Source organism: Polyodon spathula, chromosome 11 (assembly GCF_017654505.1).
Source record: "Polyodon spathula isolate WHYD16114869_AA chromosome 11, ASM1765450v1, whole genome shotgun sequence".
Lineage (NCBI taxonomy): Eukaryota > Metazoa > Chordata > Actinopteri > Acipenseriformes > Polyodontidae > Polyodon > Polyodon spathula.
Window position 1 is genome coordinate 43,371,733 of NC_054544.1, and position 27,297 is coordinate 43,399,029.

Genomic DNA, 27,297 nt, shown 5'->3' on the forward strand with positions numbered 1-27,297 from the left:
CAGCTTTTCGTGCCACAGAGACACTGCCAGTGGTAAGGGCTTTTTAGCTACACTGTGTTGTTAATTTGACAGGAGCCTTTTCGACTTGAATTTTTTCAGTGTGTCTTTTGCCATTGCTGTGTCTGCTGTAGCGTCACTGCCAACGAAGGCTACTAGATGTTTTGAGTTAAAAGGTGATCTGCAGACCCTGTCTGTTCAACAGTGCATGTTTGCAGTTGCCAGTGGCTCTTTCAGGTCTTCACCTGCACAGCACTTCTCGTGGTACCAGAGCCCGCATCAGTGACCTAGTTCGGTGCCAGAGTCGTTACCAACCCCCTTGCTCGTCAGCGGTATCAGCGACCTTGTTTGGTACGGGGCCGGTACCAGTGACTCGGGTTTGTTATTGGAGTCAGTACCAGTGACCCGTGTGGTACAGAGTTCAATACCAGGGCACTCCAACCAGATTCGGTACCAGTGAACTTGTTCAGCACACAGGTCAGTACCAATCATCTGGTTGATACCAAATTAGTTACAAGAACCGGTATCAACGGCTCATTTCAGCACCAAGACCATTACCAGTGCTCCATTCTTGTGCTGCTTGCAAGAGGAACAATCTGGAAGAAGATAAGCACGACAGGTGCACCCACTGCCTGGGAAGGGAGCATGCAGAGGGAGCAATTAAAGATGGCAGCTGTTGTATGTTTTGTGCTCATTTCTCTAAGAGACATTGGAAAGCGGCCTGACCCGCTGTTCTAGGGACCACTCTGCCTCTCTGACACCAACGCAGCATCCAGACTCGCCCCATTCATCCCCTGCAGTGTGGTCAAGACAGTCCCCCCTCCCTGTTATGCCAACAGCTAGGAAGCAACCCTCTAGGGGTAGGAGCAGGACTATGCGCCTGCACTCCTCTAGATCTTCCTCTCCATCGTCTGGCTCAGAGTTCTCTTTTTCCTCTGCCCAGGAAGAGGGAAAGAAGCTGTTGTAGCAGGCATTCTGATAGTACTGACTGGGCCTCCCTGGTGCAGATGCCCAATCTAACCTTGCTGCAAAGAGACGTCTCATGTACCAGTAAACAATGCCGCATCACGGAAGTCATGGAGAAGATGACCTATGTGGACGTTTTGCACGTGCCTTGATAGCTACAGTATCATACTGGTGGCTTACCAGTCCATGCTGTTGCAAACTCTGTCCACTAACCACAGGCCCTCGTCCCACCAGCTGGATGAGCTGAGCTTAGTCAAGTCTAAGTACAATGGGCAGGCGTTGGTCAGGAGCATAGTCGTGTTGGTGGTCTGCAAGGTGGCAGCTCTGGCTTTCTCAGGCCCGAGTGCCCAACAAGGACAAGGCATCATTGCTAGATGCACCCGTGACACTGGGGCATATGTTTGGTCCTGCAGTGGATAAGATGCTAGAACACTCGCAGGAGCGGGAGACTTCCAAGTAGTTGGCACGCCTCCAAACCAAGCAGAAGCTCCCAGCTCATATGCCGTCAAAGCACTGGCGAAACAGGCACCCTCAGCCCCAGAAGCAGACACAGGCTCATACAGCCCCTGCTAGGGTTAATGTGCATAACTGTCTTCAAGATGCACAACGCAAAGCGACTGTAAATACCAGCACCCTTCTCCCAAGCAGCAGCCACAAGCCCCTGCAAACTAACAGCCCTAGGATTTTGCTGCCACAGGCCCAGGGCCCATTCTATCAGACCCACTTGGATTATTGGCGATCATACACCTCCCTCACCAATCATACACCACCCTCAAGGTCAGTTACGGTCATAACCCTCAAGACACTATTTTAGTGTCTCAGGCGGTATCAGTCCTGTTGCATAAACAGGCTATTTCAATTGTTCACCTTCTCAAAGTAAGAGAAGGGTTTTACTCCAGGTATTTCCTGCTGCTGAAACGGGATGCCGATCCTCGACCTCAGACATCTCAATCTGTACTTGAGAGGACGAAGGTTAAAAATGCTGACAAATCAACAACTGTTGAAGTCAGTCAGGTCAGATGACTGATTAACTACGGTGGACCTCAATGATGCCTACTTTAACATCTCAAAAAGACCCGGCCACAGGAAATACTTGGGGTTCGTCTTTCAAGGGTCCACGTATAAGTTCTGTGTACTGCCGTTGAGCATCTTTCTAGCTTTGCCCACTTTATCAAAACTGCATGGATGCTACACCGGCTCCTCTGAGACCAAAAGGCATCAGAGTGCTCAATTGCCCGATATGTGCCGAGTCAGGCAGTGTTGCACATGGGACTCGTCACCAGCCACCTCCAACAGCTAGACCTCACGGTGAACCATTCATAAGGTCAGCTGACACCCTCTCAAAGGGTTGTCTATCTCGGCGTAAGCCTCGATTCCAAAAGCATGATCGCCACTTTGTAGGACAACAGAATCCAGAGGCTACCTCTGTTTGTTTGGAGCTTTTCAACCCAACACAGCAGTGATGATACTGATATTCCAGAGTCTTCTGGGCCTGACAGTGGCAGCATCTCAGATCCTTCCCTTAGGGGTCTTACAAATGCACCCTCTCCAAGCCTGGTTCAACCACAGGGTCCTTAACCCTATCGTGGCCCAGCACTGCCTGCTCACAGTGTCTTGTCACTGTATGGAAGCTCTTTCGTAGAGGAAACAATGAGCTCACTTGTGCTTTGGCACAGATCTGGGTAGTGCCAATGAGAGAGGTGATGACAACACACATTTACATCCTAGGTTGGGGCGCTGTCTGGAATGGCCTAGGGTGCAGGGCATGTGCAATCCCCCTAGAAGGGTCTCAACAGAAATGTTCTGGAGTTGCATGCAGGTCACCTGGTTCTGCAGCACTTTTCCCAGGAGATACAAGGGAGACACATGTTGAACCGCACAGTGGTGACATATATCAACATCCAGGGCAGGTTTCCGGTCTCTCTGTCTCAATCTTGTTGCCCTGACATTTTTACTATGGACTCACAAACACCTGCTTGCGACTAAGAACAGTTGCCAGGGGTGAGGAACGGGGCAGCAAACCTTCTCTTGAGAAGAGGCCCCCACAGTTCAGAATGGCGACTTCACCTGGTGGTTGTGAACCTTATCTAGAATAAGTTTGGGTTGTGCAGGGATAGACCTCTTTGAGACCCAGGAGTCCAACCATTCTCTTCACTGGTATTCCCTATTGCAGAACGTTTACCCGCCTGGCACAGACACACTGGTCCAAAGATAGTCCACCGTTGCCACTGCTTCCACTGGTATCCTGTCAATTCATCACGCACTTTGCATCACCAGCGATAATTCATCACGCACTTTGCATCACCAGCGATAATTCATCACGCACTTTGCATCACCAGCGACAATTTATCACGGACAATAACTCACCGATTTGTGCGAGCTGTGATGAATTGTACCTGGTGATGAACTACTGGTGATGAATTGTTGGTGGTAAACTGTCATAGACCCGCTTCCACTGTATGTGGAGAACATCAGGCAAGACCGTGCTCGGGTGCTCTTAGTAGCCCCTAAGTGGCCCAGGAGGACCTGGTTCTCAGAACTGGCACAGCTCCTGCACGGTCAGCTGTGAGAGCTGTCAGCCTGTTGCAACCTGCCCTGTCAAGCGCGCAGGATTATGGGGTATCCAGGCCCAAATCGCTTGTAGCTTTGGGTCTGGCCTGGAGCAGAGACATTTGAGTCACTACAGGTTATCTAACAGGGCCACGGTCATCCTTCAGAATACCAGGGCAGCGTCTACACGCTCCCAGTATTGCTACAAGTGGGGTGTCTTCCAGACATGTTGTCAGTCGGGTGCAAGAGAAATCTCACCTACTTGAGATGGCACAACCTGGCTACCAGTGTGATTTGACTCTTAGAATGTGAGCTAATATTCAATCAAGTGGCCACTATTGACCAGGGGGCGTTGTACATTTCATGGCATAACCTACAAATGCCTACCTGTGCCACTCTGCATTCACTTGAATTTGAAGACAAATGTTCAAGCTTTAAAATAATACCCTGCTTAAGGTGGCACAACCAGGCTATCCATGCGATTCCCCCCTTAGAATGTGAGCTAATATTCAATATGTGTAACTGTGAATATGTAATTATGTTTAGATTGTTGAAATGCCTAGTGTTGAAGTCTTGGAAATACGATCATAGTACCCCAGTTTTGACTATGTTACACCATTACATGGTCTTGCTCCACTATATCTAATTGGATTATTATCTCCATACATACAGGGACTTACACTGCGCTGACAGGCTGCCAGTTTGCCGCAGATATCGTGGTTAAAATGTGTACCACAGTGTTGAAAGGGCAGTCTCTGCCCTAGCCTTTGGAATGCCTTGACACCGTTGTTTTTAATCTTGTTTACACTTCTCGTACTTTTTGAAAAGGCATTTCCTGGTACACTGCCTTAAGGTTATATTGATTTTGAATAACTCACTAATATAACAAATATTTGTTATTGATTTGAAACAATTATTTGTAATTATTTTTTGGTCCGCTAAAATGTATTCAGCGTTTTGAGAGAACCTGGTCCCAAAAGCTGATATAAGTACAATGTTGTGCCTGTTGTATACCACTGTGTCCTTAACATGCACCAAAAATAATTTTGAAAATAACTAAGAAAGTAGCGGCTTCGGGTAGCAGAATGAGAACATATGCTCGTGCACCTGTAACAAAACATGCCACTAAAATATTCTGACGCTACACCGGGTGCCATCTTCTTTCCCCGGTTAGCTCGGGGATTTATCCCGGTTCAGATGCGGCCTAATGCTAAACATCGTGTACACAGAAAACGTGTATTTTAACGTTAAAGGAATTTCGTTTTTACATTGCTTAAGTTAATATTGTTTGTCACGCTTAGGTTACTTCATTCCATTTGTAATTAAAACAAGGTTACATCACGTAAAGAAGAATACGACTGTGGTAGTTATTTACAGAGGAAATCTAACTGCCGTTCAATGTGCTCCATTTAATTTGCAAAACACAGTACTGAGCGTGCAAGTGTGACTCAAACAACATACCAATGTTAATATGCATCGAGTTACCTGCAGTAAGCTGTGCCGGTTCCGGTAGATCTTCAAATAAATCCATCTCGTTCACTGCTGGATGTTTAATTTTTTTCAAATAAAAATATATGTATTTTGTTCTAAATTGAAGGGCACTGTTCTTCTTTTCGTTTTTGTGAAACAGACACATACCAATTGTACTGCTAGCCAAAAACAATGGAGCTAAATTGAGGCGTGGCCAGGCAATAACTGCTTGCAAAACAAAATTGGATCCGCCATTGCAGTATGAGAAACTATGCTAGCAATGTAGCAGCACATGGGTTTTCAGTACCGATCTAGTTCAGCGACAACTTTTTTTTCACTCGTGCACTTCCTATTAAGTCATTTTCATCAGCAAAGGTTTACAGCAAGGCGTTGGTGGTATAGTGGTGAGCATAGCTGCCTTCCAAGCAGTTGACCCGGGTTCGATTCCCGGCCAACGCAATAGTTTTGTTTATTATTTTGTATTATTATTTATAGTCGTCTATATATATATATTTTTCTAGAACACGAACAATAGATAGCATAACAACAATCCATATACATCGTTGTTAGGATGTTAAGGCTTTAATATTTAATTGTGACATCCACTCGAGTGGGGGCGCTGTAGAATATCCCTGTGATCATTCTGCATGTATTATCTCCTTTTCGCTTTCACGTGTTTTGTGTTTACTGGTGTTTCTGGTTCCGGGTGCGCGCTTGTTGAACGTGCATTGTGTAGAACTAGAAGAGTGAAATGAACTAACCCAATTTGAACAAGTGCATTGAAAAGGAGGAGTTTCTTTTTAGGTTTTGTTTTGTTTTGGGGGTTGAACTTCTCCCTCGATCGGAGTTCCGGGATGGCGGCTGGAGGCAGCACCAACGCCGGGCAAGTCGGTGATGTGGAGGAAGACGCATCCCAGCTTCTCTTTCCAAAAGGTAGCACCAAACTCTTTCTGATTGTTAACCTGACTCAAGCTTTGTTATTTCGCCAAATACAGCACGGAAATAAGTGCAGAACATTAGAATGTAAATACCAGTGAAACACGCTTTGTGATGTCAGGGTACGCAGAAAAGTAGCCTAAAATATAGCAGATAGCTGAGCAGGTTCCAATGGGTCCACCGTCCATGCGCATTTAGTTCTTATATATTAGCTGGACAATATGCTGTTACTGCACCTCTCTGTATTCCTCCACGGGTTCTAAAACCTGTTGCACAGGGAGAATCTGAAGTGCTGTGGAAGGATACACGGATTCCACTCGATTCAAAGTCAATGTACACTCTGTTTATATGCGCTGTGCAGGGACAGGCTTGGTCAAGCCCTGTTATTAAAAGGAGATAGGATCCTCGTTTTAATGCCCTGGCGCAGCGTTGCTAACAGGCGAGGTCTCTCCCTTCCCAGAGTTTGAGAACGCGGAGACGCTGCTGAACTCGGAGGTGCACATGCTGCTGGAGCATCGCAAGCAGCAGAACGAGAGCGCAGAGGACGAGCAGGAGCTGTCTGAGGTCTTCATGAAGACCCTCAACTACACGGCTCGCTTCAGCCGCTTCAAAAACAGGGAGACCATCGCCAGCGTCCGCAGGTCCGCTGCTGTTTACTAATCCTTTCTTTCCAAAACAGCAGAAGAGTAGTGTGTTCATTTAGGTATTCTTGCCTAAATATCTGCGGTTTCTCAAATGTACTAAAAAATAAAATTAAGAAAATGTAATCTTCCACAAAACAGCCTGAAAGTAGGTAGAAATTCCAAAAGAAGCAAGGTCCAGAACCCTATTGAAAAGTATTGGATCATAAGTGGGTCGAATCTGTGCAGCAGCATTTTTTACAACCATTCAGCCTTCTTTTAAGGGGGCAGCAGTGTATGCAAGAATATAAACCACATATTCACTCCCAGTAATTTCATTATATAGACCATCCTGTAAATTGGTTTCAGTAAATCAAGGTTCCTGTCACTTATTTTTTGTATCGTTTAAAAATCAAATCCAGTGCAGCCTTTCGGGAAGACAGTTTAACTAACTATATTTGTCTTTGAAAGCCAGTTCCGCAGGCCCTGATAAGCACTAATTGTGGACTACCTTAACCAACCTTGCTTTAAATGCAAAATAACTTCTAAAATCTTGGGCTCACTAAGTTTAAGTGATCTTCTTGGAAATGTCAAAAGAGCTGCAGAAATGTTCAAATGATATTTATATGATGCAGGGATGCTCATGAAAAGTACAATCATGACAATTTCTTCCTCCTGACTGGCAGTTCTTGTGATATTTGTATTTTAAAGTTGTTGTTTTTTTAGCAGCACCGAATGTCTTAAGTTATGGGCGTAATCAATTGGGGTAACCTGAGTGGTTCTGCCAGTCAATTATTACCCTGTAGTGTTCCCCTCCCTCCAGTCTCCTGCTCCAGAAGAAGCTTCACAAGTTTGAGTTGGCCAGTCTGGCTAATCTGTGCCCAGAGGCAGCTGAAGAGGCTAAGGCTCTCATTCCCAGGTCAGTGAGCAGCTTTCTGTTTTGAGAATTTGGTGTCCCAGGCCCCTTGTGGGGGATGGATATCCGGATAATCATGATTATCTTAAGTCATGTTAACCCCCATTAATTAGACATTTCTGTCTGTAATACACTTTTTTTCTGTGTTTTTTTTTTTTTTTTTTTTTTTTAAATTTAAAGTAACTTTCTGGTGCTCAGTTTAATCAGGCCAACCCCCAACCCCCCAACCTCTTGTGCTGAAACACAAAACATGCACGCAAACATCTCAGCAGCAGTAAACCTCTTTACTACGATAATGCAATTGTCTTGTGTCTTAGTGCAAATAATACAAACTAAAAAAATATCACTAATAATAATCAATTACAACCCAAAGTGCCTGTGCATAGGTATGTCTACACCTTAGCTACATCTTGAGAACCCCTCATCCAATTGTTGAAGACGACGCATATCAACAGCATGTACAGACTGGTAGACAATAAGAATAAACACGTTTCATGACAATTTGATGAGCGATTCTCCAGACGTATGCAATAATGTAAGTGTGACATACAGATGGATGAACAGACACCCAACCCCCCCCAGTTGGATGTGCGGTTTTCCATCTATGAAGAAATCTGTGATGTGTGGGTACATCCCTGGCTGGGGATAAATATTATAAAGTATAGGTAATCATAATGTAATTTCCTGGTATGGCTGATCTTATACAAATGATTTATCAAGGTCTACTGGATACAATGTAAGTTTGTCCTTGGAATTCTTCTCCAGTCATATCTCCTCCTTTAACCCTGCTTCTGTCCTTACAGTCTGGAGGGTCGCTTTGAAGACGAGGAGCTCCAGCAGATCCTGGATGACATTCAGACCAAGAGAAGCTTCCAGTATTAGAGGTGCTTGTGTTGAAGATAGGCAGGATAACGCGGCTTTAGAGTTCTGAACATCAACCAAGCATCTCAGCTGCTTAGTGGAAACTTGTGCCTATAGTAGGGCCTGCTCAGTACGATCCCTGTAGAGATAAGCAATCTTATTTTTATATAAAAGTTTATAAGGTCCTGTGAAGAACCTCTGCAGTTTCAGCTGAAAACCCAGTGAGGGGAGGAAACACAAAGAGGAGGCTGTGAACAACATTCCATCGACTGGATTTGCAGGTCAAAGAAATAAAGTGTTCAGTTCAGCTGCTGATGTGCTTTTGATTTCTTCCATTCTCACCAATTCACTCGACACCCAATTTATTGTGGGATGGTGGGGTGGAGGGTGCAATTTTACTAGTCCTCTGTACTCTGTTTAAATATGGTCCAAAATCCACAGGCATAGGCAGTTTAACAGCACTCAGCCTTGCCTCGCAGGCGAGCGGATATTGAACCATATATGAACACGCTGTCGTGTGTTACTGCTTTCTTAATTCATGCTATTGTGGGGTTTAAAACAATTTAAATATTTTGACTGTAAAAAAAAATATATATATATTTTTTTTACAGTCAAAGTATTTAAATTGTTTTATATATATAGATACTTGTGATTTTATTAGAGCAGTTTACAGGTCCCTGGATTGCATCAATCACCTATTTTTGGTTATCTCTGGGAATTCCCCCTGAAATACTTAAGTGGTTGAGGCCACCCAGGGTGGTTCTTTGGAGCTGTAAAATGCTCTAATGTTCCAGCAGTATCAGGGTATAGGTTCTTCTCAAAATACACCTAAATATAAAATTCTCCTGATGAACAGGAAAACCTGATAATGGGGTTTGTGATTGGTTACAGACATTCCAAATCACGTTAAAGCTGCAATGCTGAAACATGTTTATTCTTAGTTATTTGATATGATACATCATGTTACAAGAAAATGATTTATAAATAGAATAAAACAACATCTTAGTTTTATTTTTGGTGTACAATATACAATGGAATAATATACTATTATGATAACCATTAGTGCTAACTCAGTAGATTCCCATATTCAGCTGTGTGCTGAGTTTAAACTGTTTATCTACAACACACTGACTGCAAGGTACTGTACAAGCTAACCCTAGCGTCTATAACTCCTGCTGAAAAATAAGTCACCTCCAGTCATCAGAATCTAACGTATATTCTCGTAATGCGCACAAGTCTCATATTAGAGCAGTTATACTGTTAAAATATCATGTTACTAGGAAGTCAAACAACGATTTGTTTTTCTTATATACAGTGATTATAACTAAGTATTATTGACGTATATATAGTTTAGTTTAGTTTCGGTTATCATATAGTCATTTATCAACTCATTTAGCAATGATACAACTCAAAAAGGGTTATTCAAGCACGTCATATCAAACATATGCACAGCCGAAACACCGTATTTAAACAGTTAAACATAAAATGGTTTATTTTCTATAAAGCACTACAAAAAATGATAATAAAATATAATAAAGATTTCAAAACAAACTAGTGTAAACGGGTATATGTACATACAAAACGGTAAAAACAAAAGTATTTTGTAACTGGACTTGGCAGGCACCAATTCCTTCGTTTCGTACAAGGAATGCACACTAATTTTCTTTTGAAAGATTTATTACAGCTTTTCTTTTTTTAAGTTAGAAAACAAACCCTTTTATGTTTAACTGTTCATTTAAATACAGCATTTCGGTTGTGCAGGTGTTTGATATGACGCGGTTGAATAAAACTTGAATTGTATCAGATAGTTTGTCTTTCATTTTAACCGATGTTTAAAATGTAACCGTATATAATAAAAAAAATAAATTAAAAAAAAATCAAGAAAACGTGAATACAATATGCCTACTTGTGATTTGGCTTATCCCATGGGAATGCAGAAGCCTAAAGTGTGTATCCTAGCAACGCGCTAATCTACCGTACTGCCAATAAAAGAAGCGCACTCACACACTCATGGTTTTAATGCATACCGGCAATAGGTGATATCTAACTGAGTTCTAATTTGATGCATCCATTCACCAATATGTAATAGAAGCTCGGGAAATTCAAGGGCAGATGGTCAGAAATCTATTCATCGATTAATTGTTGCACCCTAACGGTAAGTTAAGAAAAAAGTCCATGTCTCCCTTTTCTTGGTGAAAACAACAGGAGCTAGAAGATTTAAATTCAAAGGAAATAGCGTTTGGGGAATGAAGTAACCCCTGCTTTCTATATTTTGTGGTGATGGCATATGTACAAACGTAAGCAAACTTAGTTATTTTGTGACACAGCGTTACAAAAATAGATTTCTATTAATTTCTGTTTTATTCCCCAACTTCCACTTTGAGCTCACGGGCAAGCTTCCGACAGCGTCCTACGATTAGGCATTACAACAGTTTCACTTTAACCATGCCATGGTAATTCCTCATGTATTTAATATGGTATAAAATGCTTATTTAAACGAGAACAATGAGCGAGTCACCGCTCTTGTCTTCATAATTTTCCTGCAACTTGTAGTAGGATTTACAGTAGCCATGGTTGAAATGTTACAGGGCTGTACTATGGCAAATAAGTTGTGATATACTACATAAATACACAAAATACAACGATTTTAATAACAAAACGGCGAGTTTAGCTAGAATCCCACACATTCACTGAAATGTACTGACAAGTTGCCTTATTTAAGGAAATATAGACTGAACAACAGATAGGTGACTCCCTATAAGTGCATTCTTTGTATGCCTGTTCTGGTCAGTTACTGTATTTTAAATAGATATTATGAATCTATATTTGTAGCCTGTTTAAAATTAAACATAGCATCAAGTGCGAAACCTGAGTGTGAGGCTTGTCTGAGCCGCTAGACAGTCTTTAACTTTAGGAATTGCAATACTGTATCCCGGTCGTGTAGGCTGTTGTGGGATGCTTCGACTTATAGATATAGTTAAACCCAAGTGGTGCTGCATGGATGATTGTGGAGGTCAATTAACACCATCTCTCAAATAGACGCCCAGGTAAAGATTGAGAAAAGAATAAGCACCCTGGCGCACTATCGAGCATATACACTATATCATTTATAAAGGTACTGTTATGTTTTTGCACTTTATATATACACAGCCATCTAACACGTATTGAGACAGATGACTGGGGCATTGCCCATTTGACCCTGTTTAGACCCACTGAGTGCCGTCTTGCTAAACCTGAAAAAATTATCTTCCCATCTTCAAATACATGCAAAGTGGTACCAAAATAAACATCAGTCATCATAACACTGTCAACAGGATGTGGACAGCCAGGACAAGACCGATTTGAAAGCTGTGGAAATTATTCTGGAAAGATATGTGACCATTCTTTAACTATTATGCCATGATAATGCATTTACCACTGTCTTTTAGATACAAATGAAAAACAAACTGCTGATCTTGCAGAATTACCAAGTATCAACTAAGGTGCGTATAGGAACCTGTTGAGTTGTTTTATTTGAAGCATTTTGACATCACTGTTTTGTTTTATTTTCAGAACAAATCTGGTGCCAACTTAGCACAGTGGTTAATGCTTTGAATAGGGTGGAAAGCTCCAGAATGGCCTACAATTAGTCTTCTCTTTTGAGACTTTTCATTGTGAAGCATGCACCTTTGATTAACCAGGTCAGTCCGATCTTCTGTTTTACAAATGAATCTGTCACGTACGGCACAGCCCAGCTACATCATTGCTTGTATGTCCTTGAGTCTCACCAGTTCAGGCAGTATCTCTGGCCATTCTCCTGTGCCTTGGCCTCTGGCAGGACCCCTAGAGGAGTGGACTCCATCTTGACAGTGTTCTTGCCGAAAAGCCTCCTCTCGTAGTCCAGCAGCTGCCTCCAGAATCCAGCATTGGGCCGGATGTGGGGACGCCGACCTTTGACCCAGGAGTGTGCCTCGCGCAGGGTGACCCCCTGGTACCTCATGAGGTATGCCATGACAAGGGCAGGTGAGCGGCTCATCCCTGCCGCGCAGTGCACCAGTGTGCAGCCGCCACGATTGGTGTGAATGCGGTGCGCCACATTCTCAAAGTAATCACTCAGCCTGGCATGAGGGAGGTCCGAGACGGGCACCCTGAGCGACTGCACCCCGCGGTACACTGGGGTAACGTGAGCCAGAGTGGCGTTGACTATCAGAGTGATCCCCTTGGAAGACAGCAGGCGCTCGTTTTGGGGAACATCGGATCCGCTAATGAATAGAAAGGGGGTGATCTGTGAGAGAGACATGATGCCTGGAGGAAGAGAGAGCAGTAATTTAACTGTCGATCATGGAATCTCATTGTAAAAAAACCCCAAAAACTTACATTTACTGGAATTATTAGAGAGCTGGTCCTAAACAACGGAGAGCTTCCAACTGAAAAGGACTTATTGCATGGTCAGAATGTTTGTTTAAGTAGTTCATCTTGCTTCTCTGCTTTACTACACACAACTGTACAACAAAAGGATACTTTCCTATAAATGGTTCTGCCAGATGACACAGTGCTGAAGTGTTGACTACAGTTTACCACATCAACAGGACTGATCTGGAAATCTGATTTCTAATCATGGGGTGTTATTTGGATTGATCTGGATTTTCTTTCGTATATGTGGGGTCATGCGGGGTCAACCCGCTTTAATATCCTCCCAGAAATGTCACTGGGGGTTGTCTCGGTTGCACAGAACTGGAGATAATATTGTGTGTGTGTGTATATGTACGTATGTACACTACCGGTCAAAAGTTACAGAACACCCCCATTTTTCCAGTTTTTATTGAAATTTAAGCAGTTCAAGTCCAGTGAATAACCTGAAATCGTACAAAGTTAAGCAGTAAACTGCCAGAGGTTAAAAAAAAAGTTTAGGTTACCAAAAACTGAAAAATAATGTACATTTCAAGGCCTTTTTCAAGGAACAAGTAATGGGTTAACAACTCACAGCTGTTCTGCAGCAATGGAAGTAAATTAAGCCTTGAAAGTTGATGCTAACAATTCCTACAGGAGTCCCAACTTTTGTTGATTACTTACAAACCCTCTGTCTATATAAAAGTAGTGTTGGAACAGACTGTGTTACTACACCCTCTTAAGCATTATTTGGACAGTATTGTACTGCAGAAAGTAGTATATTGCTATCATAATGGCGAGAAAAAGGCAATTAACAAAGACAGACAGACTGATCATTATAACCCTTAAAAGTGTAGGTCTTTCCTTTATAGAAATTGCAAAGAAAGCCAAGGTGTCAGTGAGTACAGTTTTCTACACCATCAAAAGGCACTTGGAAACTGGAGGAAACTCTCTCAGGAAGAGGTCTGGCAGACCCAAAGCCACAACAGAATCAGAAGACAAGTTTCTGAGAGTCAACAGCTTTGGTGATAGGCGGCTCACAGGACAACAGCTTCAAGCACAGCTTAATACTGGTCGAAGTAAGCAAGTCTTAGTTTCAACTGTGAAGAGAAGGCTTCAAGTTGCAGGTTTGACAGGTCGAGTGGCAGTAAGAAAGCAATTGCTAAGATGGCAAAATAAGAAAAAGAGGCTTGCCTGGGCCACGAAGCACCGCCAGTGGACTACTGAAGACTGGAAGAAGGTCTTATGGACCGATGAATCAAAATTTTAAATCTTCGGTTCATCACGCAGGGTATTTGTACGCCGTCGAGTAGGCGAAAGGTTGGTTCCTCGGTGTGTGACACCAACTGTCAAACATGGAGAAAGAAGCATGATGGTCTGGGCCTCTTTTGCTGGATCCAGAGTTGGCGACTTGCACAGAGTGAGTGGCACCCTGAAACAAAACGGCTACCACAGCATTTTGCAGCGCCATGCAATACCGTCTGGTATACGCCTAGTTGGTCAGGGGTTCATCCTACAGCAAGATAATGACCCAAAACATACCTCCAGGCTATGTCAGAAATACCTTATAAGAAAAGAACAAGACGGTAGGCTTCAAATCATGGAATGGCCAGCACAGTCACCAGACTTAAACCCCATCGAGCTGGTTTGGGATGAACTGGACAGAAGGGTGAAAGCAAAGCAACCTACAAGTGCAACACATTTGTGGGAACTTTTGCAACAGTGTTGGGAAGAACTTTCAGAAAAATATTTGATTTCCATTGTAGAAAGAATGCCACGAGTGTGTTTGGCTGTTATATCTGCAAAAGGTGGCTACTTTGTTGAGTAAAAAATTTAGATTAAATTTTGTTAAACAAAACGATTCCATGATTTCTTTTTTATGTTGAATTGTTTATTTGTTCTATGCTTTAATTTCAAAGTATATTAAGACATTAAACTGCGTACATTTCAATAAAAACTGGAAAAATGGAGGTGTTCTAAAACTTTTGACCGGTAATGTGTGTGTGTGTGTGTGTGTGTGTGTGTGTGTGTGTGTGTGTATATATATATATATATATATATATATATATATATATATATATATACACACACACACACACACACACACACACACACACATACATTTGAAAATATATTATTGATATAATTTAAACAATATACTGGAAACCTACAGAGAAAAATGTATGCAAACCCAAAAGCACACCAAATTAAAAAAAGAAACTGCAGTGCATTTTAAAATACACCACCTAAAACAAGTGACAGCTTGTTTAAATGACAGCTTCCTAACACAATTTGTCAAGGCACCGACTAGAGGGTCGGTGGTTTAATAGATCAATTAAAAAAATACTCAGCGAAAAAAGACACTTTATAGATCATTAAAAAAGGACCAAAAAGAAAGTACGCAGAAAGAGTACACGGAACTGCAAACGCAAGTCAAAAAGGAAGTTAGAAAGGCCAAGAGAGAAATAGAAATGAACATTGCTAAGGGAGCTAAAACCAATTCCAAAATGTTTTTCCAATATTACAACAGCAAGAGAACATTCAAAGAGGAGATTAAATGTTTAAGAGATACAAATGGCAAAATCGTAGATGAAGAAAAAAAAAATAGCAAATATATTAAATGATTACTTTTCACAAGTTTTTACAAAGGAAGATACTGACAACATGCCCCACATGTCATCCAGTTCCTATCCAGTTTTAAATAACTTTAGCATAACTGAGGCAGAAGTGTTAAAGGGACTAGGAGCTCTTAAAATAAACAAATCCCCTGGGCCGGATGAGATCCTCCCAGTAGTACTCAAAGAAATGAAAGAAGTAATTTACGAACCGCTAACCAAGATCATGCAGCAGTCTCTTGACACAGGGGTGGTACCAACAGACTGGAAAATTGCAAATGTAATACCGATCCACATAAAGGGAAACAAAACTGAACCAGGTAACTACAGACCAGTAAGCCTGACTTCTATTATATGCAAACTTATGGAAACTATAATAAGATCCAAAATGGAAAATTACCTATATGGTAACAGGGTCCTGGGAGACAGTCAACATGGTTTTAGGAAAGGGAGATCGTGTCTAACTAACTTGCTTGATTTTTTTGAGGATGCAACATCGATAATGGATAATTGCAAAGCATATGACATGGTTTATTTAGATTTCCAGAAAGCTTCTGACAAAGTCCCGCACAAAAGATTAATTCTCAAACTGAACGCAGTTGGGATTCAAGGAAACACATGTACATGGATTAGGGAGCGGTTAACATGTAGAAAACAGAAAGTACTGATTAGAGGAAAAACCTCAGAATGGAGTGTGGTAACCAGCGGTGTACCACAGGGATCAGTATTAGGTCCTCTGCTATTCCTAATCTACATTAATGATTTAGATTCTGGTATAGTAAGCAAACTTGTTAAATTTGCAGATGACACAAAAGTAGGAGGAGTGACAAACACTGTTGTAGCAGCAAAGGTCATTCAAAATGATCTAGACAAGATTCAGAACTGGGCAGACACATGGCAAATGACATTTAATAGAGAAAAGTGTAAGGTACTGCATGCAGGAAATAAAAATGTACATTATAAATATCATATGGGAGATACTGAAATTGGAGAAGGAATCTATGAAAAAGACCTAGGAGTTTTTGTTGACTCAGAAATGTCTTCATCTAGACAATGTGGGGAAGCTATAAAAAAGACTAACAAGATGCTCGGATACATTGTGAAAAGTGTTGAATTTAAATCAAGGGAAGTAATGTTAAAACTGTACAATGCACTAGTAAGACCTCATCTTGAATATTGTGTGCAGTTCTGGTCACCTCGCTATAAAAAAGATATTGCTGCTCTAGAAAGAGTGCAAAGAAGAGCGACCAGAATTATTCCGGGCTTAAAAGGCATGTCATATGCAGACAGGCTAAAACAATTGAATCTGTTCAGTCTTGAACAAAGAAGACTACGTGGCGACCTAATTCAAGCATTCAAAATTCTAAAAGGTATTGACAGTGTCGACCCAAGGGACTTTTTCAGCCTGAAAAAAGAAACAAGGACCAGGGGTCACAAATGGAGATTAGACAAAGAGGCATTCAGAACAGAAAATAGGAGGCACTTTTTTACACAGAGAATTATGAGGGTCTGGAATCAACTCCCCAGTAATGTTGTTGAAGCTGGCACCCTGGGATCCTTCAAGAAGCTGCTTGATAAGATTCTGGGATCAATAAGCTACTAACAACCAAACGAGCAAGATGGGCCAAATGGCCTCCGCTCGTTTGTAAACTTTCTTATGTTCTTAAGTCAAATTCCCTATTTAGACATAATCTGTTTTAATGATAGCAAAAGACATCTGTCTGGCAAAAAACTAAAAGAACAGAATTTAATGAGTGACACAGAACATGTACACAGCACCAAACCTGAATTGTGAGTTAGAGTACAAATGGATGATATGTGTTGCAGTATATTTGTTCATGCTTGTGTACTGTAATTTATTTGGTAAAATGTTATAATCCCTACATGTCAATAAAATGTATTGAATTAAGAAAAGCAGAGGCACACTACAGTGTGATATTCTTGAAGCGTGTGTTGTTCTCTTTTGTGTAGTCGGTGTACTGAATCTCCTCCTAGCCGCTGATGAGTTAATAACACTGACATCAGCATAAGACCATTACTTGCCTCTCGACTACAGAGCTTTCTCTTTACTTGAATGGTATGACGTTCGCCTTTGAACTGTGTGGTTTGTGGTTCGCACCCAACTCTCGCCTCTCCATTCAATGGAATGGACTGAGATGCCAGTTTGTTAGACAATGTTTGTTAGTGCATGGTTGAGCCAGCCTGTGTGTGAGTGAGTGTAAGATTCAGTGACTGACCTGGTTTTGTTTGCTCTCCACTCAGACACGTCAGGTTCCGGTTTTCTCCCCTTCTAGCTTTTGCACAATTTCAGCCCCTGCTTCCAGCTCACAGGTCAGGCAGCTAGCTGGTAGATTAGAAGAGAAGATTACAGGATCTCCTAAAAAGGATTTCAGAACAAGGCACCAATAAGACTGGAGGATAATTATAGACTGGGCTTGTCAATCTAGCACTGTACAGTATGTACACTGTCTGTATGTGTATGTTTACATACCCTGGCCTAGATAATATCAAAAGCACAGTTAGTGGTTCCCATTTTATCCCACTGAGACCCTTTGCTTACTAACTGTCTTAGTTTTCCAGAATTGAAATATAAGCAAATTATATTAACAAACAACTCTAAACACTTTTCATTAACTAACAATTACCCCAAAATCGAATTTCTGCATTCCTAGTCTTGGCAGAGACCCATTGTTTTGGGGTAAAAAGAAGAACAAGTATCCCATCCCATAGTTCATAAATTGATCAATTTCTGGGCAGCACTACACTTGTCAAACTGCCTGCCCTACTTTACAAAATCTGCATACATTTGAAAACAAACCATTGTCACTTAGCTGTATATTTAATAAGCATGCTCTCTGAGTTCATATTAAAACAGGCAGAAAATGGTCCGTCTCAGTACCACAAACAAGCACAGGGTTATTTATTTGTATGGTAGGCCAGAGTACATGTAGCGTGTAGAGAATACCATGAAGCACTTATTCAGTACCTAATAGTTCCTTAAATTACATTTTCATCAAAGTCACACCATCTTTCACAAAGCTTCAGACCTTGCCATCAGTGTCTTAAAGGGAACCTACAAAACCCATCAAAGAAGTTATTATTTTTTTTTAACTATTTGGTTCAGTAACCCACAGACTCAATATTGACAAAGGTATTTGTGGCAGGATATAAAGACTCAGACAGAAGGTGCAGTTTAAAAAGCAAAGCACACATTTATTAAACACACTACACAAGGAACAGGGACCAAAATAAAGATTCGAACAAAATTCTAAACAGTTGTAGGCTGGGCTTCTGCACAGGTCAAACACACCAGACGTCCTTCTCCACAAGCTAATTGTAGAACGTGGCCATTCCACAATTAGCACCCAATTACTTAACTGGAGAATGGCCACAATGTGATTGTTGGCAGGGACAGATTTAACCCCTTTCCTGCCAACCTTACATTCCCCTACACACTAATCAGACCTGCATGGCTTTCACCCTAGAATCTAATCAACTATACATCTTTTCAATATTGCTTTGCAATTAAATCCTCCTGATGTCATGGTATGATGATTGATCACTGAATGAACAACTGTGCATAGTTTTAGTTGAAGTCTAAGATTACAGGATGTGTATTTGTTGAGCTGAGGAATGTGACAGCTGTTATTAGTGAGCAGAAATAAGGGAAGGGTCTGTGTAATGCTGGAAGTTTGGAGAAGGATGCCACCCAACTTTCAAAGGGGGAAAAAATAAGACGACATACTGTACAGAGAGTGAGAGACAGGAATTAAATTCAATAAATAAACTGTGAAGAATGGTTTCTCACTGTACTGCTTTTAATAACGTAAAAAACTGATGTGTTTGTAGCAAACTCCAATCCATTTGTATTTATGACAAGAAAATGTCTTCATAAATACCTAATTAAATACAAATGTTGGTTCTTTTCAGAAGAAGCTGATAATGGTTATGTTCAGGGGGCTGGGAGCTAGGGTGAGCTGACAGGTGGCTGGAAAGCTGAACCATACACTGAATAATACATGTTTAGACTTGGGACTAGATGTAGTTAGTTCAACTCAGAAGATATCTCTGTACGATGCATAAGTTTGGTACCAAATCTGCTTAACTTTAGACATTTATAAAAATAAATATGGAGAAAAGCGAAGGAAATACTGTATCTGAATGGAACTTCACTCTCTGTTCATTCAACAACAGACTGTCAGACCTGCTGTACAATGGAGAAATCCCTGACCTGTTCCTATTAATTTACTTGCTTGGATATTTTTGTAGTAAGTATTAAAATATCATACATGTAATCATATCATATTTACATTTAATATTGACAGTCAAGTCTAAACCCTCAGATCATACCATAGAGTTTAGATTTTATTTTACACAACAGGAGTATCATAGCATACCATAGTATAATAAATAAAATGCTGTATTACACGATATCCTTCCATTCTACAAAGGGTAGGCATTTGACTCCTTTCTAATATTTAAGAGCTCCATCCGACTGACCCCAGAAGCTACTGCAAGGGAGAATGCAGCTGTGAAGTGCTGTGATCTATTTTCAATCCTTTCACAAGAAGGCAGTGAAGGTGAGTGCATTCAACAGGACAAGCCTTTAGCTTTGAAAACAGTAAGGATGTATCATGCGTTTTATACTTTCTGATTTGTTTCTCATCCCAATTTACAAACAAAGCAATGTAAGGTTCATTTGGATTGGGAATACCAGATCATCGGCAAGGCAGCTGAAAAGTGTCTGTGGAAAATATATCAAAGTGGTTTAATAATGTATAAACAAACGAATAAATCAATGAGTGAAGGGAAAAATTAATACTGATTTCAAGAAAAAAAACAATGATAGGGTACACAATCAATTAACTACGTGTCTAACACAAGCTAATAGATGATTATTATTATTATCAATGGGGCAAGTTAAACATAAAAATATTTAGGAAAAATGAGTTTAAAAAACACATTTCCTAATGGTTTAAAGACTAACAATTTGATTACACCGTGTAACATTTTTTTTTTGTTGTTGTTCCTGGGTAGTAAGTGTTATTTCCTAATTGCTTATGCCTCAAAACTATAGAAAATGGCTATTATTCCCCACAAACTTTGCTTTTGTGACCAGGACAGTGATATTTCAAAATATCACTATTTCCAATGGGAAAACGGGCAAATGTGTGTCTTTTCGTTCACATAGTCAGAAAAAAACAAAATATGAATCCAAATTAACATGTATTTATAGAAAAGTAATACAAAAATGACTACAAAAGATTTAAAAGTGAGTAGTTTTTCGAGATTTACGATTATACTGTATTTAATTTGGATTCATATGTTGTTTTTTTCTGACTTTACGTGAACGAAAAGACACACATTTGCCCGTTTTCCCATTGGAAATAGTGATATTTTGAAATATCACTGTCCTGGTCACAAAAGCAAAGTTTGTGGGGAATAATAGCCATTTTCTATAGTTTTGAGGCATAAGCAATTAGGAAATAACACTTACTACCCAGGAACAAAAATTGTGTTACAGTGTTATCGCGATGTGAATTTATACCTACTGCATGTGCAAATATAAGCGAATGTGACCATCATCAAGCAGAAACCAAATGCGTTTACAATTGTGATAATACGGTATTTGAACCGTCTTCCTGTTTATGGCTGTGTGAGGAGGGTCTAATGAGAAGTTTAACTTCTCATTAAGATGGCTGACATAAACAGGCAGTTGCAGGAGTACCTGGCTCAGTCGAAAAGTGGGGGTAAAGCTGGGTCACCATCGGGTTCGAGCACCATCGACATTGGAGATGCCGAGTCTCCGAGTTCAGGGAGTGGAACTTGGTTCGGCCGATGGTCGAGTCCGTTCAATGGACCAGGGTCCGAAGGCCAGGGATCAGCCCCTGGTGTTTCCTGGCCGTGGTCTAGTGAGCCAGACTCATGTCTTCCCGGAATGAGCCGTTCGCAGAGACTGCTTGGATTTGGAATCTGCGTTGCGATGTCAGGTCTTTGTTTTGGGCTGTCTGCTCTCTACGCGCCGCTGCTGCTTCTGAAGGCGCGCAAGTTCGCTCTGCTCTGGTCGCTGGGTTCTGTGTTTGCCCTGGTTGGTGCTGCGATACTGCGGGGGCCCAGTAAACTGTTAGCTACTCCATCCCCGGGTGCCGCTCTGTACCTCGCCGCTCTAACGGGCACCCTGTACGCTGCCCTCAGCCTCCACAGCACCGTCCTCACCGCGCTCGGCGCTGCCCTACAGATAGCAGCGATCGCCGGATACATCATCGCCTTGATCCCGGGAGGAAGCACAGGGATCCGCTTCCTTGGTGGAATGGTAGCTTCGGCTGTCAAGCGCACGGCCTCTGGCAAGACATTACCTATCTGATCGGAGCGGTGAACAGACAGCAGCGATTAAATGCACTACATTGGAATTTGTGTCCTACAGTTGGAAGAGAGTCACGAAACAGATCTCATGTTGTAATATTTGTCGAAACAAACTATTAAAGTTTAGTACACAACTCAGAACGAAATGAACACATTTGTCCGCAACAGGTGTACACGTTTTGCAAGACATGCAATTGGGACACAGCTGTAAAACAGAATATTTCAAATACCGTTAGGTGTAAGGGTTGAACATGAAAAAATAAGTTCCTGTAAGTGCAGTTGAGTGAGTTGTTGCTGTGGAAACAATACATAAACAGTGGTGGGTACACGGGTTCAACGTGGCAGTGGCGTTAGCAAGCATAATATGAGTTTACTGCAATAGTGCCACATTTGGAACGGGTTTTGTATAAGACCGAAGATGGAGCTGTATGGTATATCGGATCACATTTTCTACATAGCTGCCGCTGTGACATTTATTACTACATTAGGTACCCTACTGTACTGGGTGCAGCCACCGATTTAAATACTGTACTGGTTTATTTAACCCTGAGTCGTAACATACTACAACGACTAATATAACTGGAGAGACCAAAGTGAACTAAATGTTTGTCAGTGTTTTGTTGAAGCTGCCATTGTATTTGAAGTTGTAATATTGTCAAGGAAGAACAGTTTCTTGCAGAATAAAACTGTGACGTTTTGTTTCTACTCCTTGGACTTTGTGTTTTTTTCTTAATTTGCTCTTCAACAGTTAGACAATATTTACAATGTTTTAAATGTTACAATGATACAGAACTAGCAAGGAAACACAGGGCCCTATGGAATCTGTGTTATTTTGTTCTGATTTCAATTTTTACCGTTTAAAAAAAATGTGACTAGGTTTATTAAATGAACTTCTGCACACCCTAAGCAAGGCAAACAACACACAATGTAAATCTACAGGCTTCTACTTTTTCCATTTGGTTTGAGTTCGTGTTCATTGGAGTGCAGTGTGGGGCGCTCCAAAGAATAGCTAGGTTTCATAACTTTGTTTTGAAATGGATCAATTCTATATTTTGTGCTATGCCTATGCCTTCTCCGTGTTAGCATTGGGATCTTATTGTTCAAGTGACTACTGTAAAATATCCCTGATATCTGCCAATCTATGGATCCTTAATTTAAATCAAGTTATTTCTTTATTGCCATCACTGCAAAATACAAACAGTGTATATTTAGGTGGCAGTATGTTCTTTAATATTAAGAATAGTAGTCTGTGCGAGTAGTACTTTTGTGTTTTTATACAGACGTTAAAAATAGTCTTAATTGTTGGAAGTCCTTAAAAAGGTTTCTGTTTATTTTCTATGATTGCATTTTATTTAACGCACTCGAACAGTGAATTATTTTCTCCAATTCAGCCCTTCTCATTGTTTATCCCTTACAGAATACCCAGTCTCATTTATAACCCAGCTACAGAAATTACCCCCCCCCCTTTTGAAACCAAAGTTACGCCACTGGCTGTACTGAATTAAAGTTTCACATGTTCCCTTCAAATATGTACATCTCAAGCTTAATGCTCTACTGCCAAATGCATTTTTTTCATACACTTAATTCTGTGTTATGCATGTAGGCACGTTTAAGGTAGAATACATAGGGTGTACAAAATTAAATAATTCTCTCAGCCACATCTTTCATATTTGGTTTCCGGTTCTTGTTTGAGTTTTTCATCACATCCTTGAAAGTTGTTGGTTTGAGCTCAGCACAGCTCACAGCAATTATGTTCTCTATTATTGAGAAGTAAAACATGCTTCATTAGTTCCCCCACAAAAGCTTTTTGCAGCATCAACGCAAGACATTTTCAATACCTTGTACAGTTAAAAACATTAGTCTCATTGTATCTATTTAGCATCAGCAATAAGCCCAAGCAGCCCATGACAACACATTTGTCAGCAGGAACGCTTGTACAGTTGTAGCAAGTAAGGAATAATAATCATACTAGTCACAATCTCTTAACTTTAGTCCCACATTGATGACCCAGACAGCCCTTGTGTGGAACTACCTGGAAATATATTTGATTGGTTTCATAGCCTTGGCACTGCTGTTTTGTACACAGTTACTGGTGAAATACAACTTTGTCCCAGACTCTTGTACTGTACCTATAGTATTTGTCAAGCTCTTCCATGGTCATACCTTAAGATAGACTTAGGACGGTTACTTAATCATGTTGTGTCACTGGAATCTTTTAAGACCCAACTTGACAAAGTTTTTAAATCAGCTATTAGGATCCAGATGACCATAGATAGTCCTCTTGTTTCTTAAAATTTCTTATGATTTCATAACAAGTGTGTGACAATGCCATATGGCTAATCTGCATGCAAGCATGACCACTGATTCCAGAGCAAGATGCTGCTGATTGGAAGAGCATGTACTGTTTTCAGAAATCCCAAGACACAATGTTATGACTTATCCTTGCTTCACCTTTAGTGGCATTTTGGTCTGTGTGGGCTCTTTACTACAGATACCCATTTTACACGTGCAAAGGACAACTAGCTGTAAAGGGTTAAGGTGGGACAACTAGGCATAAAGATAGCTCAGACAGGCAAGATAAACCAATCAAGATACTGAACAGATAAGCAACAGAGTCAAGGTATATGTGGCCCCTGGTGAAGAAAGCTTCTACAATACCACGTATTAAGGAATGGAGAAGAAAGAATCCAGAGCCCAAACAAGAAAAGAGGCTAATTACATTAAATGTACATTTTTTACATTTGTCCTTTACATTTGCCCCCCCCCCCCGGGGGCGGGGGTGGCCTTATTTTAAATAAAATTCTCCCCTGGTAAGAGGGGTTTCCTAGGGGTTAAAAATGAGGCAGGATGCCTATGGAAGATCAGTGGCAGGGCTAAGTTATGAGCCTTTTTTATAGAAGCATGTCATGTTACCCTTCTGTGTCAGCTTGGGCTTGGATTTGTCAGTATTTATAATACTGTAATTATCACTCACAATTTACAGGAAATTGTTTGCTTCTGAGCGGACTTGGGTTCTTAACTGAAAAATCTTGAAACCTGTTAAATTGTGTAACATGTTTCAGAAGCTGCATTAAACAGTGACTATGGTGCACAGGTAAACAATGCTTTATGTGTGCAAGTTGGAACATGTGACTGACATCCCACCTTCTGACCAGCATTCACTCACAGGCATGGTTTAGCAGTTGATCAAAGGTAAATGGACAGTTATCACATTGAGTGGCAAAGGCTCTACTTGTTGCACAATTAACAGGTTTCATGATGTTTCAAGAAGGAACCTGACTCAAATACCCACAAAAAACTGTCCTTTAAAACATGAGTTATTAATTAAGGTATTCTGGACATTATTAAACACTGACAAATTCAAGTTCTATGTATTGAACTGTTTGACCTGAAAACAGAAAAAAACAAAACAAAACACACATTTATAAAATGATTCTTAAAAAGCCAATTAAAAAAATTCATATGAAATGTAAAATATAATTCTGATGCAGAATCAGGCCCTCTCCAACACAGTGATACAGAAAAAGAGGCAAGGAGTCACGAGGGGGGTTTGGTAAATTTTGCACAAATTCTATTGTAGTTTCATACAAAAAAATGAACAAAACAATGTGACAATCTTTTGACAAACTGTACATACACAGAGAACCTGCCTGTCCACACACGGAGGGCATAAAGAACCTGCCCGTTCACACAAGGAGGGCATAAAGAACCTGCCCGTCACAACACGGAGGGCATGTGGCAATGTTTCAGAGTCCAATATGATTAGTTTCTTTTAAAAAATCAACATAAGAAAAACAAGTTCTTGGGGGGAGGGAACAGAAATGAAACCCCACCATCCTTCAGGCAGGGGGCACTCTCCCAGAGATGAACTAACATACATATAGCATTAATATTATTCCAACTAAAATTTCTTTGGGGAGTACAGAGTGGTACTAACTTGCCCTGCTTGCAACGTCCTTTACAAACCATTATAACAAAAGACACAAAGAGCAGCTTATGCTGCAGAGCTGTTGGAATTTCACATCGGAGATATCATTTTCTTCTCAATTTTTTTTTTTTTTTTTTTTTTTTTTTTTTTTTTACATTTTATATTTTGCTTGTCTTCTGGCAAGATGTTAGGGAGATGACCGGTAAAATAACAGGCAAGTCAAAAAAGGCATACTTACTTTCATAATGCCAAACAGTGTGTTAGCTACTATAAGTGACATTTGCTTTATAGATGCCTTAATACTGTTTGGTACAACAAAAAAAAAAAAAAAAAATTCTCAGAAAATCCTGACTTGCTTTATTCAAACTTTAGGATAAATAAAGCAAGTATATTAGGATTCTTGTCATTTTGTCACCCACTCCTTCTGTCTCTTCAGGAGCTCATTAATAAATGTCAATAGGAACTGGGTCTCAGAATTGGCTCAGAATGGCTTTTGGCTCAGCTCGTAAGAGGCAGAGAGGAGCTAGCACACAGACCTTTATTTGAGTAATGTATTCAGCACGGCTTATTTTGCAGTACAATATAATTTTACCACAGATCTAAATATAAAAATATGACGCGTCTGTGAATCAGTTTTGAGTGCGTTCTTGAACGCCAATGTGCTTAGTATGCTAGTGACTGAAACCTGAATGTATTTTCACTGTGACAGACTCTGGAAGAAAGACTGTAGTCAGGACTGGGGGAGGTTTGCTGCAAGAACATAAAAAAAAAAAAAAAAGACTGGAGGTGCAATTGAACAAGACAACTAGCAGGATAAAGATAGCTATGTGTGTACCCACTTTTATAATAACCAGTGCAAGATTAGAACAAAATATAGAACTAAATACAAGAGAGATGGATACAGAAAAAGGTATTCGCCGCACACAGAACTATATATTACATGAGCAGATGCAAAGAGATTCTACATGAATGAAGAAGTGACAGCTTGGTTCCAGTCGTGATGTACCCCCACACAGAGTACACCCCTGCATACCTGTGTGAGCTGCCCGAGTGTGTGCACGTCTATAGGGGAGAGGCTGCCACAGACCAGCTCCCCTCAGGTGTCCCAGCACCAGTACCATATTCCAGAAACATGCTGGTTCCCCACCCAGCCCAGTCCCCAGTGGCATGGTTTCCAGTTCAGACTCGTGTGTCCTCTCAATGGTGTTGAGGTGAAACATTGTCCCAGTTCTCGTGGCCCTACCGGCCTCGCGCCCCTCTCGAAGATCCACGTGACGGACCTCGTCGTGGTTGGCTGGAGCTGTTCATGTTCCCTCCTCCTCCTCCTCCTCCTCTCCCCCAGCCAGACCCACCCCGGCCTCCTCCCCCGCGGGTATAGCCAGCCTCCTCACGGTGGTGTTCCCCGTCCTGAGAACTCGACCGCTTCATGTTGCGCTGGGAAGAGCCGCCTCCTCGAACTGCAACACAGGAGAATTGCTTTAGAAGGGGGAGATGTGCACACACACACAGTACTGAAACACACACTGATGTCTGCACTTGCTTTACTCTAGCACCATATAACCACTGTGGCTGCCAAGCTAATCAGACTCATTATAGAAGATGGAGTAATTGCCAGGCTTAATTTAAAAATCAGTCTTGCACATCAGATAAATACACTGGCCACCAAATTACATTTTATCTAGTGTCAATGTGTGAACGCAACTGTTC

At 41.0% G+C, this 27,297-nt stretch overlaps 5 protein-coding genes and 1 non-coding gene across 11 annotated transcripts in view; 3 read left to right on the forward strand and 3 right to left on the reverse strand.

Moving 5' to 3' along the window:
• Positions 1-5,149, reverse strand: part of LOC121323299 (integrin-linked kinase-associated serine/threonine phosphatase) — a 32,550-nt gene extending 27,401 nt beyond the window's left edge. For both annotated transcript variants that reach the window (XM_041264279.1, XM_041264278.1), the window contains exon 1: positions 4,999-5,149. In XM_041264279.1, coding sequence (XP_041120213.1) covers positions 4,999-5,149 — 151 coding nt within the window. The remainder of the gene's footprint in view (positions 1-4,998) is intronic.
• A 126-nt stretch (positions 5,150-5,275) lies between these two features.
• Positions 5,276-8,623, forward strand: LOC121323301 (DNA-directed RNA polymerase II subunit RPB4-like). 2 transcript variants are annotated; one of them, XM_041264281.1, is made up of 5 exons: positions 5,276-5,387; positions 5,788-5,916; positions 6,380-6,560; positions 7,363-7,458; positions 8,259-8,623. In XM_041264281.1, exons 1-5 carry the CDS (start codon positions 5,276-5,278, stop codon positions 8,335-8,337), a joined length of 597 nt encoding a protein of 198 aa, XP_041120215.1. In that variant the 3' UTR covers positions 8,338-8,623. The 2 variants fall into 2 exon arrangements, with proteins under 2 accessions (XP_041120215.1, XP_041120216.1); XM_041264282.1 differs by lacking the exon at positions 5,276-5,387 and having other exon boundaries at positions 5,650-5,916.
• On the forward strand, positions 5,371-5,442 carry trnag-ucc. The gene has a single exon. It is a non-coding gene; the product is annotated as a tRNA-Gly (tRNA).
• A 1,228-nt stretch (positions 8,624-9,851) lies between the features above and the next one.
• Positions 9,852-21,111, reverse strand: si:ch1073-184j22.2 (dual specificity protein phosphatase 14). Of its 2 annotated transcripts, none has more exons than XM_041264685.1 (3): positions 21,028-21,111; positions 17,537-17,676; positions 9,852-12,600 (listed from the first exon to the last, which is right to left on the reverse strand). In XM_041264685.1, exon 3 carries the CDS (start codon positions 12,593-12,595, stop codon positions 12,080-12,082), a length of 516 nt encoding a protein of 171 aa, XP_041120619.1. In that variant the 5' UTR covers positions 12,596-12,600; positions 17,537-17,676; positions 21,028-21,111; the 3' UTR covers positions 9,852-12,079. The 2 variants fall into 2 exon arrangements, with proteins under 2 accessions (XP_041120619.1, XP_041120620.1); XM_041264686.1 differs by having other exon boundaries at positions 17,537-17,643; positions 21,028-21,110.
• On the forward strand, positions 20,928-22,367 carry LOC121323559 (vesicle transport protein SFT2C-like). The gene has a single exon (XM_041264684.1). It carries the CDS (start codon positions 20,995-20,997, stop codon positions 21,661-21,663), a length of 669 nt encoding a protein of 222 aa, XP_041120618.1. The 5' UTR covers positions 20,928-20,994; the 3' UTR covers positions 21,664-22,367.
• A 2,844-nt stretch (positions 22,368-25,211) lies between these two features.
• Positions 25,212-27,297, reverse strand: part of LOC121323010 (pre-mRNA 3' end processing protein WDR33-like) — a 62,486-nt gene continuing 60,400 nt past the window's right edge. For all 3 annotated transcript variants that reach the window (XM_041263721.1, XM_041263719.1, XM_041263720.1), the window contains exon 23: positions 25,212-27,047. In XM_041263721.1, the coding sequence (XP_041119655.1) occupies positions 26,830-27,047 (218 nt within the window). In that variant the 3' untranslated portion in view covers positions 25,212-26,829. The remainder of the gene's footprint in view (positions 27,048-27,297) is intronic.